The following is a 21,084-nucleotide window of genomic DNA, read 5'->3' as shown; positions in this document are numbered from 1 at the left end:
TGCCTTATTCTATCTGTAAAATGGGGATAATAGTACTTCCCTACCTCCCAGTGATGAGGGCCATATAAGTACACAAATAGATAGATTCTAGTTGCATGATTCTAACTTTAAGATTCTGTTTCACACACATGCAGGTTTGTTAATGAATAAGTATCTAGTGAATTTCCTCGTTAGTCAAATCTTCAAGTGCTAATTAAGGGTAGGGTACTGAAACTTTGGACTCATTCAGCTAAACTCCCTAACTGATCCCTATATTCATACATACCTCTGCTTGGCTTTCTCTGTCCAGTGCTTGTGTCACATAGATATTCCCTTCTTGGTCAATTGAAAAAAGGCCTTGAGGGAAGCTCTCCTTCAGATAGTAATGGACTTCTCCGCTATTCCAGTTAACCTGAAATCAAGGGGACAGACAGCCACACAAATGACAAGTATTCCAAATTTCACAGGAAATGGCAATAAAATAGGAAAGGCTCCATTTCCAGAATGTGTGCCAGTGAAACAAGTTGGTGGTCTCAGTTCAGTCCTAGTGGACAAGAGATCACCCACAGTCACTATCACAATGATCACTAATTGGCACCTTTGTTGGCAGTCTGAGAAGAGAAACAAGAGATTGACTATACATAGAAAATGAACTGCCTTCTCACCCTATAGGTCTTCCATTCAGATCAGTGTTGAGGCATATTGGCAGAGCAGCATGGGGTTGTTTGCACAGTTTCCCTGTTTGATGGATAAATGGAGGCTGTTGATCTCTGGAATTACCAGTTCAGCACCTTTCTTTAAAATTATGTTCATTTTTTAAAAGGCAGTCATAGGAGGTGTAACAAGCAGCATTGCACTGATACCTAGACAACATGTAGTATCTGTCTTTAAAGCAGCTGTAGTTGAAAACCATGCCAAGGTACTTTGCCACAAGAGATTTTAAGAACAATTTATATTATGTGAAAGTGTTGTATAGATGTAGTCTGCTGGCTACATGGTTCTGGGAATCAAGAGAACTGGACTCAATACTGTCAGATTATCGTATGGCCTTTGGCAAGTCACTCAGGGCCTGATTTTTCAAGGCTGAGCAGCTCCCATTGACTTTAATTAGGTTTATGAATCTTCATCAAGTCTAAAAATCAGGCCTTCCCTAGCCCCTATGCCTCTGTTATTGTGAAATAGGCATAGTAGTTGCCTACCTGCCCTTGAGTGCTGCAAGGCTTAAATACTTAATGTTTGTAAGTGTGCTTTGAGATCCTTCAGTGACATGCACTATAAGGTCATATCGGTGTTAATCAGGCTGCAGACAAGAGATGGCAAATGTCCACTGTACACCAATCAACATTTATATCAATTAAATTCAAAAGGCTAATAGTGCTTTGATCACTGGATGCTAAAAATAACTGAAATTCTTTGAAAACTTTTGGACAGGTTTCCTTGTAGTTCTATGGTATAATCTGTACAGCCTCTCAAGCCAAAGCAAAATCAAATCAGCGTAAGATTTGCCTGGCATCCTTTAGCAGACTGAAAGTTAAATCACTTCAGATTGATTTAAATCCAAAATTAAATTACTAGAGCTAAAAAGATCTGCAATATCATACCAGCAAAAAGTGATAAACAGTCTTAGGCCAGATATTATAAGGGAAAGTGGACAAGCAAACTCAGAGCAATTTTTTACTGTTGCCACAGAAATGTTGTAGCTAAAAACACTTTTGTTTAGACTGCACAGCCCTGGTAAAATATTACCTGTCAGTTGTTTTTACAAGCATAAACCCTTTCAGCTCCATGGGTGCAGAACAGTTCCTAACAAGGAGAAAGTGGAATGGTAACTCCTAGAAACGGGATGTGTGTAATGCTTCATCAAGTCTCAAAATAACAGGAGAGAAGCCATTATGGAGGCCTTATTCTAATTTAAACATCCATTTATTTATGCTAGCACTAATGTTTCTTGGATGACTTTGTTTAGATTTCATGCTTCTTAGCCCGTATGACTCTATAAACTATGTACATGGAGTTTTGTGGTGGAAAGCTCCCTTACTGCATTTCTTGACTAACCACCAGAGGCGAGTGGGAGAGACAGTGCAGTCTGCGAGCAGTGTTTAAAATAAGAATGTTATTTTAAGCAACTTTTTTTACCCTCTTCTTCTGTTCATTCCTGAGGGATTCCCTTCAGAGTTCCAGTAAACAGAGCAACAGCAGGTTTCTGTCCGTACATTACACAGCAACAGTGCTGCATTTCTAGCATTGCTGGAATGGGGAGAGCTTTACAGGAAATCAGGCAGGTTTGGATGAAGAACGTTGGGGCAATCCAACAGTGATATCAGCTATTGTGTGTGTAGAGGTATGAATGGCAAACACTGGTGTTGAGCTTTGACACTTTGATAAATAGATATGGCAGTCTGAAAAACCAATGGGTGTTTAATACTATGGCATGGAGGAAGCACACATCCATCAGTCATCACTTTAAGGTCACAGAATAACCCTTTTCAGTACTATACTCCCAATTAAACTCAGCCTGCTGCCATGCTGGTTTACTTTGGCTTTTTAGATTTCTGACCATAACAATCCTTTCATAAGGAAGCTACACTCCATGGCTGCAGTCTGTAAGTGCACACGTAAGTAGTAATATTGAGTTTAATGGGACTATTCATATACCCAAGGTTGCTCACATGCATAAGAGTTTGTAGGATCAAAGTCTATCCTACTAATCCAGGAGAGCTCTCAGAAATAGTTCTAAGGGGTGTGATGTTAATTCAGCCAAGTAACATGAATTTGAAAAATCTGCTCCCTTGACTCACCTTTGAAATTTTCTTTGGATAAGTCACATTTAGGTGTTCTTGAAGGAGAACAGGACTTGGGGTTATCCAGGTGTTCTCCACAACTGCAATTTCAATGTTCGCTAATGCACGATATCCCAGAGACTGATTTCCCAGGTCTTTGACTTGCACAACTAGTTTATAATTGCTGACCTGGGATGAGTCTAGCAAAGAGCTACCTGCAAATAAAGAGAATCTTGTCAAATACATCTTTATATCCTTCATCAGAAACATGAAAACTGGACAGGGGACATGAAAACTGTCCCCTCTTCTTTGGTAGGTTAGGCCAAACGATTAGGCCAGTTAGTTTGCAGTGGGGGTCAGGGATTTCGTGACTTTCTATATTCCTCCCCCCATAACTCACAGAACACTAACTTCAGCTTTGCCATTCCCACAAAGTCAGGGGTAGAAGTGCCACCTCTGCTTCCCCTGCAGGTGGTAAGCGGTAAGTACACTGTATCCCTGATAGCTTTTGTTGCTGGTAGTGGTGGGATACTTTCTGTTAAATCTTCTCTCAGAGGTGGTTTCTGCTGCTGAAAGCCACAGGAAGCCGTACTGCCTGGGGCAGACCATCCAAGAGCCGCAGACTGTAGAAGAACCTGCCAAGGGAGGGAGATGATGCATTTGAACTCCCTGGGGAGGGATGTGGCAGGGAGATAGGTGACAGGGAAAAATGAGAGTTGGAGCCAGGGAAGAATTCAAGGTGACTCACCTATTCTGCTCAGGGCCGGGCCTAATTTTCCACCTAAACTTTCCATCACTTACCTGCAATGTGTTCCACAAATTTCCCATGACAGACTGATGGTGCCGTGTGCGATGTAGCACAGGACTTCATCCCATTGCAGAAAGTCAGGGTAAAAGGCTTCCAGTGGCTCTCATTAGGACTATCCTGTTCCCGGTCACTAGGGCCCATTCACCCAGTGCTGCCACATCTTGAGCTATGTTGCGTCCTAGGGCCTTTGGCCCCCACCATCCATCCATTGGTGTGATGTTTGCTGCTCACACTCTAGTGCTGAAAGGGGTTGATTCCAATTTGCTTCATGCTGACCAACAGCTTTGTGGGGGAATAACTTCAGGATGTTTCTCACTATAGTGCAGCCCCGGCTGGAGCGTGTCACACGTTTCCCCCCATTATTCTTCTTTAAAAGAAAACCACCATTTCCTCCTTCCCTAACTCCCGTCACACACCCACACTCCAGATCCGGACCCATCTGTTATTACCTTACCACCACCCCAGTCTATGTGCAAATGAGTCTCCCTTGCTGGGGTGGCAGGGAAGTATGGAGCAAGTAGGGGGAGGAGAAGTTCACACATTGACTTTTGGGCCTTTTAGTAGGGGCCAGCTTTGCACGGGCCCCCAGATTTACTTTAAACAGCCCTTCCTGCCCTACAGCTCTGTCAAGTTGGACATGAGGGTCTAAACCCACAAGTGATCCCAACCAAAACCAGCCAATACTTGAAAGGGCTGCCCCTGAGTGCTTGAGTGAAGCAGGCTGTGACTCCAAGTAGCAGGACTGTTAGGAGTCCAGCACCTTGCCCCACACCAGAGGCCCTAAGGCTTATCTCAGGTTGCTTTTTCAGTAGGAAAAAGAATAGGACCAGGAGTCAAATAAATAAATAAAATGGAAGTCTGGGTTCCTCAGCCTGCTTCCCCTAGTCTCTGTTTAAGGTGGCTGTGTTCCATAACTAAACTCTTTTTAGCACAATAAAAGTCAATTCCCTATAAAATGTATTTCAGACACTTTGGGAACAGTGCTTGAATAGATACCTCCATATGGCTCTCAGCCTCAGTTCAGCTGACCCTGCCTCATTATGGGTTTGCTGCTGGACTCAATACGCACATTTTGATTAGTCTAATTAAAACAGAGTTCAGACATAAGTGAAGCAAACAAATCTCCATGGTTGGTCTCTATGTTTCCTGACTGCCCCTGTGACCTTTAGCTTTGATCTAAGATGCAGGCAAGAGCTCTCCTCAGAGATGACCCCTCACTATTTTTCAAGGCAGCTCTTGAACCCCAGTCTCATGGAAACACTTAGAGCTACTATCTTAGCCTTGGGTTTGCTTTCAAGTGCACTTTACATACAGTAGCAACTCCTGTCTAGCATTTGAAAATGTAAAAATAAAAGTAATAAGTACAACTAGGGCCTGGTTTTCAGACCTAGGTCTTGCATTTGAACACCTAAATGATGTGCATTCACTGTACTACTTCAGTAACGCCATGCACAAATGACCAGCTATTGCAGCTTCTTAAGCAGTTATGATGCAAACATTTGTATGTGTTGTTGAAACAATTGTACCTTTGCTCATGCAGGCCTCTGTAAATCTGGCCCGACTATCTCTTTCTTATTTTTGTTATTTTCTACTTGCTGCTATATTTATTCCTGTATATTGAGGGAATTTTGCTCTATAATAACCTATCTTCATACTTTAATTAAAATCATGGAAATAGTCTCTTTGGTTAGACAATATTCTACAACACATGGCAGTTAGAAAAAAAAGGAAAGTCTAAGCCAGCAGGACCTGTTAAGAGTAATATCCATTGAAACCCACACAAGGAGATTCCTTCTTCAGCTGTTGTAGCATGGGATGAAAAAACTTTAAAGCTAGGTATTCTGATGTGGGGGAGCAGTAGACATTTAACCTATCAAGGACTTCTCTTTGCCAACATTTAATATTATTCCATTTTCTTCTAGGCTTTTTACAAGAGTTATTTTTCTCTTAAGCCATTTGGTTCCCCACTCCCCATTGATATCAAATAATAGGTTAGGTACAATTTGTGCCATGAATCAAATTATGGGTTTAAAAAAGCTGTAAAGATTGATTTAATCCCCTCTCCATTTGTATTGACTTAATTTAGCTGCACTTTCCTGATTTTTCTGACTGTTACATTCACATGGGCTTAGTCTTTGTAGCCTGTTTCATCCAGTTCATGATGACTGCTGGTATGTGCACAAAGTGAATTTCTAAAGGACCGTTCATTGCACTACAAAACCAAGAGTACAGCCTGTCATTACCGGTCATGCAGTATGTGGGTGTACACAAAGCAACTGGCTGTATTTTTCAAGGATAACAATGTTTAAGTGCTCAGCTGTATTTTATAATCTGCAGCTTCAGAAAAATCTAGTACAAAATAAAACCTGGTTCCATGCAGAAAGCATTTTAATCACAAGCCAGGTAGAAATCTGTGTGATTAAATAGTTTCCTACAGTACAGCAATATATCTGGGTAGTCTGGTGGCACAGTTGAAAGGCAACTGGAAGCCAAAAGCAGGGATTCCACCCAGGATAGTAGATGATCTACTCAATTTGGAGGTTGTGATGAAGTGATACTAAAATGAGTAATGCGATCGGATTAGATTGGCATTATTTAGATGATTTAAAAATCTGAATCAGAGTTTTGGCAGAGACTCTTGGAAGGGGCTTCCCTACTTTGTCAAAGGTAGTGGAAGCTCGTGGAAATGTAATATATAAAAATTTTACAAGGAGTTCCATCATGGAGTGGATACTGCACTCTGTTACTTTTCCATTGTGTAGAAATTTGACTATCCAGAAGCCTTATCAGCGGCGTGAGTTATGTGTGAAATAGACTTGCATATCCAATGAGGCTTTCCAGTCTATTGGTACATAAACAATGTAGGTGCCAGCTCTCAAAAGGAGTGCCTGCTTGCTTTCCGCATGTATGCCCACAAAAGGAGGCAACTGATCTCGGGCCCTTCAACCTTAAGGACCGGAATTATTCACACACTTCAATACAAAGGACAAAGCTACCCAGCGGTATCTTACCTTCTGCAGATAATGAAATACCCCCTGTCCTTGAATCTACCTGGAACATATTCTCTGAGGGTTGGCTTGGAGTCTGAGTGAGGATTTTATACCGTAGATCAGCATTCGGTGTGGAAGGGTCATCCAAGTCAATAGCACTGACACTCATGAAAGACGTTCCTGGATTTAGAAAGATCACAGATTGGGTTTGGTGGCACAATGGTTTATCTAAAAAAACATTTTAATTCAACATGAAAAATGCTTTCTATCGCAGAATTTCAATTCTCCTTCCTTAGCTTGACTCTTCCCATCTATAACCAATTTAACTGTGTTGTGACTATAGACATTTTATACATGAATTACTTTTTTTTCATGTGAAGGTGACAGCGTAAGTATAGTGTGTGTAACTTCCCCTCCGTTGCTTTATTTAACCTGGCTTTGGGTATTCACCCTAGTATAATAGTTTCTTTTGTAAACTTACATCAATTAAGATTTTAAATCCCATGGATCCTTCAGATGGCTACCATACATGAGCTGGAATAATAAATGCTTTGCAGTTATGTAGCACCTTCTACACAAGGCACTTGGAGTGCTGTACAACCAATGAGTTAAACCTCACAACATTCCTTAGGATCCCTGTTTTACAGGTTCCGTGTTTCCAGCCCACACTGTAGTTGGTGTTTTTCTTAAAGCACCGACCCCTGGAAGCATTTGATCAGGTGAGGCTCTCAGCTTTCAGTGGGGAAAAAATAAAATGTCTAGCATGCATGGTGGCCAAGACAAGTTTGAAAATGTGACCTAAGTGCACCCTAAAGGCTCAGAAACTGGAAGGCAAATATAACCCTGCACACACCCAGTATAATTATTTATTTTTATTTTATTTTTAATCTTGTGATTTTTAAGACAATCACATTCTTTTTGAGGCCTGACTCAAAAACACCAGAGCTGACTGTCTTTAAGCAGTGGTCAAACTAGAGCCAAGTTCTGCCCTGGTTTTACCCCTTGTGTAAGTGGGGTAATACAGAGAGTGGAGAGCAGGAATTGGTTCATGGATTATACAATCAGTATTCATAAAGTGCTGATGTCACACTGTCATCACAGTCATTTGGCGGGTTAACAAACACAGACAGACATTGACAGAGACCCAAGCTCCTGCCCACTGACCTAGCTCCCTTCCTGGATAAGTCATAATGATAATAATAGGTTTCAGAGTAAGAGCCGTGTTAGTCTGTATTCGCAAAAAGAAAAGGAGGACTTGTGGCACCTTAGAGACTAACCAATTTATTTGAGCATGAGCTTTCGTGAGCTACAGCTCACTTCATCGGATGCAACTTCATTCATCCGATGAAGTGAGCTGTAGCTCACGAAAGCTCATGCTCAAATAAATTGGTTAGTCTCTAAGGTGCCACAATGATAATAATGTCTTTAAGGATCATTCCTGGGGATGAGCGGTGCGAGCTATCTGACTCTATACCTCTGCTATGTTCCTGTTACCGTGTAGTGGGGGAAACTATAGTAGCATAAGGGTTAACAGTTGGACTAATAAAAATGAGAAAGTAGAACCAGGAAAATGCTGTTTGGTTAAATGCCAGTAATGCATTCGGATTGCAGTAGTTTAGTTCTCTGCCTGTTTTCCTCAGTCCTCAGTTTTTGTGACAAATTGTAGCATATGACAAGTACCCATTAAAACTCATTTAGTCTTCACACTATGAAACCTGTTACTGCGGCATGAGATTGCTTCCATGTCTCTCGCAATCATATGGAAATGCACTCCAAACTTTTTATAACATTCTACAATACAAAGAATGCTGCTGTCAAGAATCCCCTCCTGGGATATGATACAAAGCAACCAAAGCAACCCAAATGAATGCATTGAGGAAGCTGTCACACTTAAGGCAACTACAGATTTAAGACAAAGAAATTGTATTATTAATTAAGAGCCTTATTCTCCTCTTATTTACACCTGCTTTACAGCAATATAAGCCAATGGAGTTCAATGGAGCTACAGCTGATTTTCAGTAGTGTAAGTACCACTGCCTCTTAGCTGGTGTCCTGACTGACACCTGTATTAGCATAAAATGCTGCCTTTCTTAGATGGGAGCTTTTTTACACCCCCTTTGCTCTCAATTTGCAGGGGGTAAAGTCAGTGGAGAACCACCTCAGTGTTTACCCTAGATCCTCTTAGGGTATGTTAGGCAAGGATGAGCGGTGTTTTTTAAAACATGTTACCAAACACCCTTTTAAACTTTACTGTAGAAAGGACAAGGTGTATTTTAACACACATTAGCAGATAGAAGCGACCCATAAACTCCCCCTTTGGGGTTCACCTCAACCGGCTAACGTTAAAATACAACTTGCCCTGTCACCACTTGAAGCTTAAAATTTAATTTTTTTAAAAAAAATCTTCTCAAGACCAATCCTTATGCACCGAGGAGCCAGAACCATAAGTTAAAGTAGCGTGGGGGTTACCCCTACTTTGGCCTCGGTAGAGTGGATGTAGGTAGTGCTAAGGGCTAAGGTAGTGTTAGTGTAAAGGGAACTCACTTACACATCTTTTCTGATCTTGGCCCTCTCTGTGGTACTGGGTGAGCAACTTAGGCCTAAGTGTTCAGAAGTGTCCACTAATGTTGGATACCTCAGTTCAAGGTGCCCGATCTGGGACACTTACCCACTGTGTCTTGGTTTCACTCAGCTCTTCCACAGGGGAGTTGTGAGGTTTAATGTTTGCGAAGCACATTGAGATCATCAGTTGAGAGGCTGTAAGCACAAAGTACCTCAACGTCTACCACAAGATATCACAGCTCATGAGATGTCCCAGTGCAACTTTCATGTACTCAGTGGAGATGCTGTCCAAGGTGGGGTTGCACTAGTGTCTATGAGAGCTGAGTTTGGTCCCTGTTTCATAGAATCATAGAAATTTAGGGCTAGAAGGAACTTCAAGAGGTCATCTAGTCCAGCCCCTTGTCATCTCGTGCCATCATGATGTATCTCTTGGAAGATATCTCATTTCACTGAGGTGCCTGACTTTGGAGGGAATAAATTTTCAGGAAACCTTTCTCTGTGTTTCTGATAGCGTAGATCACATTAAAATGTCTTTGTTGACACGAGGAGTTAGATGCACAGGCAGATTAAGTTGATGGCTTAACCATGTCAAACTTTCTGACTCCCTGCAGGAAAGCCCTAAAATTACCTTGGGTTCCATTTTAAAAATGTTCTCTTTATGACTTTATGCTCGGCTAGACAATAACGTTTGTTGTTTAAAAATACGTTGTGAAGTTTATCTATAAAACTAATGATAGAACAGTCTAGCTTCTAAGATAGGCTCCTTTTAGCCTGCTTATCTCCTCCCTGACATTTCACTACTGAGCATCAGTGATCAGGAAGCTTTGTACTGACATCTGAAAGCAACTACACAGCAGCCCTGTGCAAAAGGCTATGGAACAAGCAGTCATGTGGTTTCTATATTTTCTCTCTTGTTTACTGCATATATATCGGCCAAATGGCAAATAAAAAGAATGTGCTAATCCCCAAGAGAAAGGCACTCAGCTTCTCACATCCACACGTATGGTTATGGTTATCTCTAAGGAGGGAAGCCATTTTGTACTTGTTCATTTTCCCTCTAGCTCCCTCGTCCTCAGAGAGCAGATAATCTCTGAGTTGTTTCTAATACAAACATGATACAATTTATATAAATGGATGGTCTTAAAAATGGAACATTTCATCAAATGTACCAAGATTAGCACACGCAGTGTATAAAGACCTTGGCATGAGTCAAGTGGCGGAGGAAAGTAACAATGAAACAGATCTTTACAGAAAGGATGCAGGGAGGTCACTGTTACCTTGCTTTGTCCCTTTGCTAAGAATTCCAGGGAACATATCCTCAGTCAAGACTGGCATGTTGTCATTTTCATCTTTTACTGCTATTGTTATGGTTACAGGGTTAAAAACCAGCTGCTTCTCTTCATCTTTTACAGTCACCTGATTTTAAAAGAACACGTACTTCAATAGTACTCATTTGCACATGCTGCCTTTTAAGGTTAGTGTGAGGGTATGTGTACTGTTTCTGTAAATCTGTAACGTGAAGCCAAGAGGGAGGGGTGCTGAAGAAGGTTCTAGGCAGAAGCAGTGGGAAACTAGAGTAGGTTTATTTAAAGTTCCTTGTTCGGTGTTAGAAGAAAGTTGTGATTCTTTACTGTTGTCACATGACAGTAAGATTAATATACCCTGTGTATACACCAGCCAGCTATGATTTCTTAGTGACAAATGTGATGCTCATTGTGGCCACCTCTAACTTCATTGCAGCAGTGGGGATTGGACCCAAATACTCCTGCACTGAAGGCACAGGCTACTAGCACTTGAACTGAAGGAGAATCTCCATTAGCTGTTAGCAGTATGGGGTCTATGACACTCAGACCAGTTCTCATTCTATCCAGTAGAGGGCAATAATCAAAATGCAACAGAAAGAAACAAAACATAACATAGAGGTTTATATGATAAAGAATGGTGACCTCTGGCTCAGTGCTGACATAGACAATATGCCTCTGGAGGCTGTGGAGAGAGGTTGATCGGAGACAGCTGCTGTACTTCTTTTTGTGAGGATGCAGTATACACTGCTCTTCTGTTGACTTAGGTCCCCAGCCAGTGCAGAAGGGGAAGGGGAGCACGGCCTTGCCTTCACTCCATGCTCCCCAGGCCTTTCAAGGTATTTTGCACCGTCACTAGTGCTAACAGCCCCTCAGGAAGCACAAGTTTGGGGACTGTGGTTGTCCCTGACTAGGTGAACAATGGGAGAGAGTTCCTTGCACCCTCTTCTGCACCCAGACAGGGCTAGCCACAATCTGGCCCTGTGGGTTGTCCAGAAAGAAGGCTGTGTGGACAGACATCCTGATATCTGTATTAAATGGCATTCCCATTTCATATGCAGAAAACAGCCCAGCTCTTTTACTGCTGGGCAGTCTATTGAAATGATTGTCTAACTTCAGCTTGTCACAAATACACATTAACATCACCAAACCCCTGCGTGGGAAAAAGTACATTCTCTGCCCTACAGAAAACAGGCTTATGCATCAGCCACACTGGGAGGAGGTTTCTGGATCAGGGTTGAGAGCATTAGAACAGCAGTGAGGGATGTTAGATACTTTTGATGAATCTGAAGAAGGATAAATAAAAACTCATGTTAGGAGCACAGCACATGTTAGAGAGAAGGGGGTTGGGCCAGGAAGAACCAGCTGGAAGCAGCCCAGATGGTTTCTTAGGAAAGGCTAGATATGGTGCTGAGCGACTGTAACTTCTGTAGAACTCAGTGGAGGTTGTCGGTTCTCAACAGGTGCTCAGTAACCCGCCAGATCTGGCCCAAACAGCTGTAAAAGGTGGTACAAAGTAAACTCATTGCGCCAGTAATAAATGTATTAATGCACAGTGCGCTAATGCAGTTTTGTAAGGCTCAGTGTGTAAACAGGACTCTGTACATAAGCTTTACTTTGTGTAAATGCTGAATCAACTGGAGCAGACTAGATTTAATGCATTTATTCTGTAAATGGATTCAAAGAAGAGTGACAGACCTTCATGGAGTCAGAAACAAGGAGGACACAGTCTCGGCCCCCAAGTCCAGGGCCATTAGTTATTTAATTCAAATTTAGGCACCTAAATGAATGGCCTAAATGATTTCAGAGGGGCTGAGAGCACCCATAGCTTCTGTTTATTTCCATGGGAGTTTGCCAGTGTAAGGTCTGAATAAAAACTGAGGGAAGGTCTTAGGAATTTGTCCTTGAGTTTTTTCCTTTTGGTGTCTGGTAATATTTACTGCCAACAGAACAAATGGCATTAATGGTATTAGACAGCTGGGGGATGTGTAGTAGGGCAGTGAGATGAGATGGGGCTTGTGCCATTGGAGTGTGCCATACCTGAAGGGTGTAGAAAGCTTGTTTCTCCCGGTCCAGCGGTCTATTGACATACAGAATGCCAGACTCTGGATCTATTCCAAATAGGCCTTCTTCATCTCCAGCCAACTGAATGTCAGCCTGGCCATTGAGCGTGATGTTTATCTGAAGTTGGAAATCAGGTAATCAAGGGAGTATTTTAGTGCAAAGCAAAAGGGGAGAAAACATTTTACTCCAAATAGATGCATCCTATTTTCCATTTGGGGTTCACAGATACTAATACTCAAACCGTGATGCCTGCCATTTTTAATAGCTGGCCACCAAGGGCCATTAATTCTTCTTAGTTCATGCTCAGATTCCACGGATACTCATGGAAGTTCACCACTCCGCATGGCCCAAACAGCACAACACATCTGTGGGGCAGGCAGAAGTTGGGGAGGTCTTTTACCACTGGATACCAGGAGAGTATTGTCATCTGGAAGTGACATTTGTATCTGGGAGAGTTTTGAATCCCCAGGTTCCACTTTCAAAATGGGAGGCTGTGGTGAGCCAGCAAGTTGGAGAGGCAGAGGGGCATACCGGGGAATGATGCAAATGAAGAAGGCTCTGCTCTTCTGACAGGGGAGCTCTTGTGTGGCCCAACACTTGACATGTATCCAGTAATGGCCTTCCCCACCATGGACCCAGAGCAATCCTCATTTGCAAATTCACACTAGTCAGATGGGGATTCTGGCTGGGGGACGATGTTAAACAGTTGCATGGTTTTAAATTAATATTTGTTTTTAATTTCTTTTGCTTTTTGGCTCCTGTTCTGTTACTACTTCAAATTCTTATTCTTTATATAGAGCTGCACATGCACATGGCACTGTGCAACAGCTGATCTGTGTCAAACAAATAAACCCCTGTCTCAGGAAGAACAATAATATTTAGCTCTTATATAGCACTTTTCATCCATAGATCTCAAAATGCAGGGCTTAAAATCTAAAGATACAAGCAAGAATAATACACAGATAAACGCAGAGTGGTGTCCAGTCACTAAGGGCCTCATTCTTTCTTTACTTACTCGGGCAAAACATCCAGTGACTTTAGGGGACATTTTGCCTAAGTAGGAAATTCAGGATTAGCTCGAATGCTTCAAGAAACAAGTACATTTTGTAATTTTTTTCAAGGAGGAGGCATCTTGACACACAATAAGATAATGAGTTTATTATTCTCTAATTATTCTGATAAAAATTGGGGGACAGATTTTCAGTCTTCAAAAATATGCCTACAAATATTTGCAGGCATATCCATTTGCATGCATAAAACTTGAATTTGCACACACAACTGGACAGTTGTGCACTCAGACAGCCCCATGACCATTACATGTTGCACATGCAAGGCTTATTTTTTCAGGCCCTCTGAAAATATGACCCTTAATATTTTTATTTTTAAAAATGTCTCTGTCCCTGGCACCAATCCATGTGTCCATGCCCTTAGAAGGTACCAGCTCTGGAAAGTGGTACTGCTGTTACTATCGACAAAGTAGTTCTGACACCAAAGATTCAGGCCTGGAAATACCCATATTTTTGTGCTGATACTGGCTTTATCTTTACTGACTATCAAAGCTGACTTTAAAGCATCCTAGTTGGTGGTGCAGAGAACAGCAGCCATAAAATGGCAGTGATCTGCTCGAAGTCAATTTAAGTACAGACTGAGTCACAGAAAACACTTATTAAATGGCAGATGGTGCTTGTGACTATGAAAGAAAATGCTATTCTAACAGAGATCAATTATTGAATTCAAACAGGTTATTATGAATTAAAAAAAAAACAAATGCAACTATCAGTGATAGTTTCTGGTCCTGTTTTGTTTCAGTAAAGCGCTCTCTGACTTTTGTGTTAAAATTACTTAGCTTTTTATTTTCTTATACAGTTTTGTCTTTTCCCCATTTCTAGGGAATGACTTTTTGGAATCCATTAATCAGAAGAATATCTATATGGCATTGGATTATTTAAAATACACATTTAACCTGAGTGACTACAGTAAATGGTGTTTACTTACAGATTCGGGTCAGCATTTTTTATTTTCATCAAACATTATGCAAGCTTTCAACCTCTTGTTTTTTAGTTGAAACATTTTCAGTTTTTTATTTTTTGCTAAAAATTCAGACATTTCCATGGGAAATTTCAACCTTTTTTTTCATAAAATTAACAACAAAAAAATAGAAAATTTCAATTATTGAGTTCTCCGCTCTTTAGGCAAATTAAGATGAATCGAATCTTTCCCTTTTATTGTTCACATTGAACTTCCAATTTCAAACCACTTCACTAACACAAGACATGGCTGAATTAGTTAATCACTATGGAGCAAAAAACAGATTGCCAAAAACAAATATATTCAATTCAATATATATTTATATCATGACAATGGCTGTCTCCTGTGTTTCCTGGATACTAGCACTCTGAGGATGGAAGAGAGCTAGTAGGGATTAGAAAGCAGACAGAAAACAAAGAGTTAAATTGACTTTTCTATATATAGCAAAAAGGTTCTATTATACAATGGCCCATTGGTAGAGGGCATAGTAGTCTGACTCTCCTCTTCGTCATGCCAGTTTTGCCCCGGCATGACTCCATTAATTTTGGTGGAGATACTCCAGATTTTCACCAATGAACATGAGGATCAGGCCAATGAAATCTTGATTAGGTCTTTAGCTGAAGTTTAAAGTATTTTACCATTTGTCACCTTGTTGGTTGTATAAAACAGTATTTAAATTCCTACCTTCTTCAGATACAGTGGGAATGAACCACCATAATTTTCAGGTACCTCAATGTGTTCTTCACTGCCGGTGGGAAAACAGTGGAAAACCTGTGGAAGAGGATTTAGCCTCTTAGTTTTGTCAAAAGCAAATGAAAATATTTCTTAATTTAATTTTTCTCCTGACAACATGTCCCTTGCTTTAAGATCATGGCCCAGATTCTGATCTCATTGACACCAATGTGACTCCATAGAAGTTAGTGGAGTTACTCTGGATTTACACCAGTGTAAAGAGGTTAGTATGGGGTTCAGTGTCCTCAGACTTTTCCTAGTGAGAATAAATGTGAATGCAGTGTCTGTAAGGTGTTACTCTAATCCGTCTCTGCTCATAAGAGATGTGAAGCTGATATGGAAATGGCAATCATTTTGCTATAAGTTAACAAACTAAATAGACCAGCCTATTACATATCCATCTTCCTTTATGGTCACTGTCAGCGGCCTGACACAGAACAGCTAGTCTCAGCCAAGGTTCAACCTGCTTCTAGCAGCAAGTAGGATAAGGTAGTAGGTTCTCATATAGGACCTGATTTTGAAAGGTGCTGAGAGCCCACAACTTCCATTGAAATCAGTGGAGCTGTGTGCTCTCAACACCTCTTAGTATTAGCTTTTGGTCACTATGATCCTAGCTCCCTAGCCTGACAACAGAACCAGAAACTGCTTCTCTCCCCCTCCCCTGCCCTTAAAGTAGTAGCTTGCAATTGCAACACAGTCCTCAATATACCACAATAAATGTTTTGAAGACCTCTTCATTGTCAGAGCTGTCAGCTATCATGATGATGAATATAATGCCTAGATTGACAGATGTCAGAGTAGCCTTGTACACGACTTTTCCTTTGTTGTATTTTACAGACTTCATGGATTCCATCTTATATAAAATGCAAAACAGGAAAACTCTGAATATGGCTATAAACACACCTTGATCAGTCTGTTTAGTTAATATGATGTCATCAGAACTCCTTGCTATGCATAGCATTGTTTCTCAGTACTGGTGTAGCAGTGTCTTCAGTATAAAATTTCTCTGTGAAATTGGGTCCATATGTGTGTTTTGTAATCTGTGTGTGTGTGTACATAGAGTATATGCCATCCTACAGAAACTGAAATCACAAGTAACACCCTTTTATTTATTTGATAATTAGAATTAACAAATTATATATGCAATAGCAACTGAGAAAGGAAGATACACTATTACTGCTCATTATTCTAATACAGAGACATAAAAGGTATAGCCAAATCTTGAATCTCAGAGAGCTGTATTGTAATGTACACTGCTACTCTAATGGATGGTGAATGTGTTACAAAAAAATCCAAAAAGGTACAAATGATTCACAGAACAGTAATATAAAAAAATCCTCATCTAAATTATGAGAGGGAAAGAAAGCCTTGAGTAGGCAGGGACCGCTCTTATAACCCTTCACAAACACACAGAACATTTCCTGCTGAATACAGGAGTACTAATAACTAGAGATGGGGAGAAGTCACCCAGCATGTGTCTCTTTGGTACTAATGTCTAGATATCAATACCTAACATCAAGAGATGTCAATGAAGTAAATATTCTTCCATTGGAAGTGCGTGTGTGTGTGTGTGTGAGAGAGAGAGAGAATATGTTTTGTCAGTGTGTGTGTGTAAGAGAGATTTATTTTAACCTCTATAAGCTCTACATCATTAACCTCCTGCAGTTTCGTACTTGTGTCCATACTTCTCTACTTTTGTTGTGCCATTTCCCTTATCAACTTGTTCTCTTTCTACATAATTATACAACAGATGCATTAGTAAGTGCACCTTGGTCAAATGCATTATGGATTTATTGTGTTCAAAGCCTTCATAATCATATTTAGCTCCTCTGCTCATGATGTATACACGTGTGGCAGTTCACAATATGCTTCAGGAATAGGTTCAAATTAAACTTCTTCCCATGCCCCACAAATAGTGTTTGCAAAGCTAAGGGTTCTTCCAAGCCAGTAATATGGGGAGATTTGTGTCATAATATCATGGGCCAAACAACATCACATCACAATACACCACTGTAACATTATGATTGCTAACCCCAAATTCATGGAAGTTTGGGTTCAGTTTGCTATTGTTGAGAACTCAGCCTGTTCTGGTGAGACTGGATTCCAGTCCTTCCCAAACCATCCACCCAGCCATATCCAACTTCATGAGTTGGTAAATGTGGCAATGATGAGGAGCTATGGCTTCAGCATTTGTAGGCGTGGATAAGAGTTGTTTTGGAAGATGTGTTCGGTAGGCTTCACAATTAGGACTTTTTTTTTGTTATAGATACTGCTGCATATCCAGAACTAAGCTCTCTGGGTCACATCTTCTGCTGCATTGCATCTTGTGTATGTAATACCGACACATCCCTGTTGTCGGTGGGCGGGATCAAACCTGGGACCTCTGGAACTAAATGCATGAGCTAAAAGCCATATGGCTGTTAGCTAAGGCTGTAAAAGAGACTCATTAATCTCTCTCTCTAAGTGGTCTCACTGTCACTAGATGGGACAGAATGCCACACTCTGGAGGTGTGTGGGTTACATACTTCCCCTAGCTGAGGAAGCACATGCCGAGCTTCAGAGACTTCCCAGTTGAAATCCCAGACAAGCCCCCACTTGTAATACCAACAGACCCCAGTCATCGTCAGGTGGGATCGAACCTGGGCCCTCTGAGCTAAATGCATGAGCCTCTACTGCATGAGCTAAAAGCCATGTGCCTGATAGCTAAGGCTGTAGAGCAGACTCATTAATCTCTCTCTCTCTCTTTCTAAGTGATCCTGGTGCCACTAGATGGGACAGAACTCCATACCCAGGAGGTGTGTGGGTTACATGTAGCCATTTACACCTGAGTGCAATATTTCTGATTTGGTAGCATTTTACACCCACTTTGTACAATGGCTTCACTAGGTGCACGACAGTGAAGAATCAGGCCCTGCACACTTCATCTGATCTAACTTACCTCAGTGTAAACTTGACTGAGTGGGTAGCTCCTAACTGAGACCTGATTCAGCAAGATTGTTAAGTATGTGTTTAACTTTAAGCACATGAATAGGGGGACTAATCATGTGGGACAGCTCCTGTACTTAAAGTTAGTCCTATGCTTAAGATTTTGCTGAACTGGGGCCTTACATTGGTAAGCAAGGTCAGAATCAGCCCCAATAGGTGTTGCCGAGCCAGAAACGTCTCTAGACCCAGTAATAAAGAATCTAATTTCTGTTTCTTCTCTTATTAAAAGGCACAGCCCAGATTTATGGCATAAGAAATCTACCCTGCACTTTGCATCATAGGAGTTTAGAAACAATGGGGAGTGGATGCGTGGGGAATTACAAAATTGTTCTTAAAGCTAAAAGTTGTTGTTTTATTTAATTGATGTATATAAATGTTAATTTTGGAGTTTAATATTGCTTTCCTCTTTGTTCTTAAGAACTATATCTGATACTTTATGATAGAATATTGTACTAGTTTACATTCATTCTGTTATAAGTGCCTTTTATTGTCTGACTTCTAGGTTATTTAGTATATGGAGTCTTGCAGTATGTACCATAGTAAAGTTATTAACATAAGCAATGCATGAATGTTCATAGAAACCTAATATGCAGTACAAGCACGACGTGTAAAATATGTCACTCACTTGAATAACGGAAGAGCAGACAATCAGTAGCCAGACAGGAAACATGCATTTAGACACCCTAAAGTTAAATGAAAGAAACCACATGAGTTGGAATTCACTTAAGAAACAATCTTTTTTCCCCCCTGACTTAAATTCTCTGTTTTGCCTCTGCAATCACATAGCAAGATAAAATTGATATGGTGAAACATGGTTATAATACATATCTGAGCCCGTTTGAAATAAAGTCAGGGACCTAGAAATACACAGGACCTGACCAGGAAATATGTAGATTGCATAGCATCTAATGTAGAACTGGCAGATGTTTCTAATGTAATAGAAGGTACTATATGATACAGCTGGTCACCCCCATTTTTGAAGTTATGTATTAAATCTATCTATGATTATCCATTAAATGTTTGAATGTATGTTGATAGGACTGGAGTACGAAGCTCTGCATCTAACCACAGAAGAGTTTCAGAGCTAGCAGAATTAAAGCAAGCTCCCCACAAACTACTGTCAATGCCTCTCAGCCTGGCCCTGCATGGACCACCCCCACAGGAAAGAGGGCAGTCCTTAGCCTCCCCTCTGGGACTGCCAGCAAGCACTGCACTTGTGACAGTGACTTTTGTGATGCTGACACCTTTCGAGACCACCAAACCTATTTCATTCAGTTAGTAATGACTTTCAATCTGTGCTGACCCAAGTCAGATTTCAGTCAGTGACATCATAGCAGGTTCTGTTGTTGCTGCTGCTGTTATTTTCGCAGGGCTGAGAGGCCCAAATCCAAGGAGGCCTGTTGTGTTAGGTAATGCTTATGCATAAAGAAAGAAGTGCCAGGGCTTAAGCGAAACAAAATTGCATCCTCCGCATCACATGACCTCGCACTCACCATAAGTGCAAGGTCACGCCTTGCATGCAGTGTAGAATTGCATGCCTTACTAAATGCCACTGATGGAGGAGGTACCGGAGCTAAGCCCCAGCATGAAAAGAGGGGCCAGGGCTGAGCCCCGGCAAGCCTCAGCACAAATTAAGCCCTGATGCTAGGTACAACACAAATACATAGCGAGAGATAGTTCCTGCCCAGAAGATGCTGCAGAGATGATAATGGGTGGGAGGGCAAACAGCGAAGTGAAGTGACTCACTCCAGATCACCCAACAGGTCAGTGGCAAAACCAGTAACAGAACCCAGGACCCCCAGTCCGGTGCCAGTGGATGTGTTGGCCATCTGGCCCCTATACTTCTGATTACTCCAAGCTTCACTGAAAGATTTTTGTTTCTTTAACTATTTAAAATAAGCTTGATGTCCGCAACACTTTTTTGTTTTGGTGAGGTTCAGCCAAAGAATGGATCATCAGAAGCGCAACACAATGGTTTGATACCCCAAGACAAACCATTGTAAAGGAAGTATCTTGCTAGAAAGCTCTTAAATTAGCCCTTTTTTGTTTGGTCACTTAAAACAATGGAATTTTGGCCTTGTGCTTTATTATTGTTTTGTGTGTCGATGTATTTTAAAGGACCTACAAAGAGGTTAAAATATAGTTGTGCCCTTGTTGCGTCTTTCTGTTGTTTAAAGAAGACTTGAAAGGAGTTCTTAAAGCACTTTTTTCTTGTTTGCTTTTCACAGCAGAAATAGGTCTTGATTCCCTGTCTTTGCTGGAATGCTACTTGTATGACTGGAGAACTAGTTGGATTATAACTTCACAAGACTGAACCCTGAGCAGTTTAACAGAGAAGGGATTTTTAGTCAGGCTGTTTAAAAATTGTTTCCTTAGTTTTATTAACACCTATTTAACTCGAAATTCTTGCAAACACTTGAGAAGAAAGCTCTCTTTGTTAACTAGTCTCTTCTCCTTCAATGCACAACTGAGAAAGCTCCTAGTCAAGTCCAAAGAATTAAGTAGTAGATAAACCAAAACCAAGACTTAATATTCCTGATGTTTCCAATGAAAAAACACAAAGCAGAAAATTTTTAAAAAAACTTTCAAGCCTTCTTTATGCAACATAAAGAATCAAAAAGAGGCACAAACGCATTTTTTCTTCTGTAGGTCACCTTTAACATAATCCTACAGTATGCTTATTTTCTCTCTCCCTGAATCCAAATAACTTGAGCTGGTAGTAGGCCTCTTACTATGCTAGGTTAATTCACTTCAGGAAAATACTGGCTCACACAAGCTCAACCTGCTTAAATACACTGCTCATGTTTCACATTAATTTACTTGCAGACCCTCAAGCCAAAAATTAAGCAGAAGAC

The 21,084-nt window shown here is 40.9% G+C and overlaps 1 protein-coding gene across 2 annotated transcripts in view; it reads right to left on the bottom strand.

Annotated features, from left to right (window-relative positions):
• Positions 1-21,084, bottom strand: part of CDH16 (cadherin 16) — a 64,149-nt gene that overhangs the window by 32,086 nt on the left and 10,979 nt on the right. For both annotated transcript variants that reach the window (XM_074968781.1, XM_074968782.1), the window contains 7 exons: positions 18,855-18,912; positions 15,197-15,283; positions 12,461-12,601; positions 10,397-10,535; positions 6,579-6,737; positions 2,778-2,974; positions 266-391 (listed from right to left, as the gene is read on the bottom strand). In XM_074968781.1, the coding sequence (XP_074824882.1) occupies positions 266-391; positions 2,778-2,974; positions 6,579-6,737; positions 10,397-10,535; positions 12,461-12,601; positions 15,197-15,283; positions 18,855-18,912 (907 nt within the window). The remainder of the gene's footprint in view (positions 1-265; positions 392-2,777; positions 2,975-6,578; positions 6,738-10,396; positions 10,536-12,460; positions 12,602-15,196; positions 15,284-18,854; positions 18,913-21,084) is intronic.

This window comes from Natator depressus, chromosome 12 (genome assembly GCF_965152275.1).
Source record: "Natator depressus isolate rNatDep1 chromosome 12, rNatDep2.hap1, whole genome shotgun sequence".
Lineage (NCBI taxonomy): Eukaryota > Metazoa > Chordata > Testudines > Cheloniidae > Natator > Natator depressus.
This window is presented reverse-complemented; position numbering and strand designations above follow the sequence as displayed.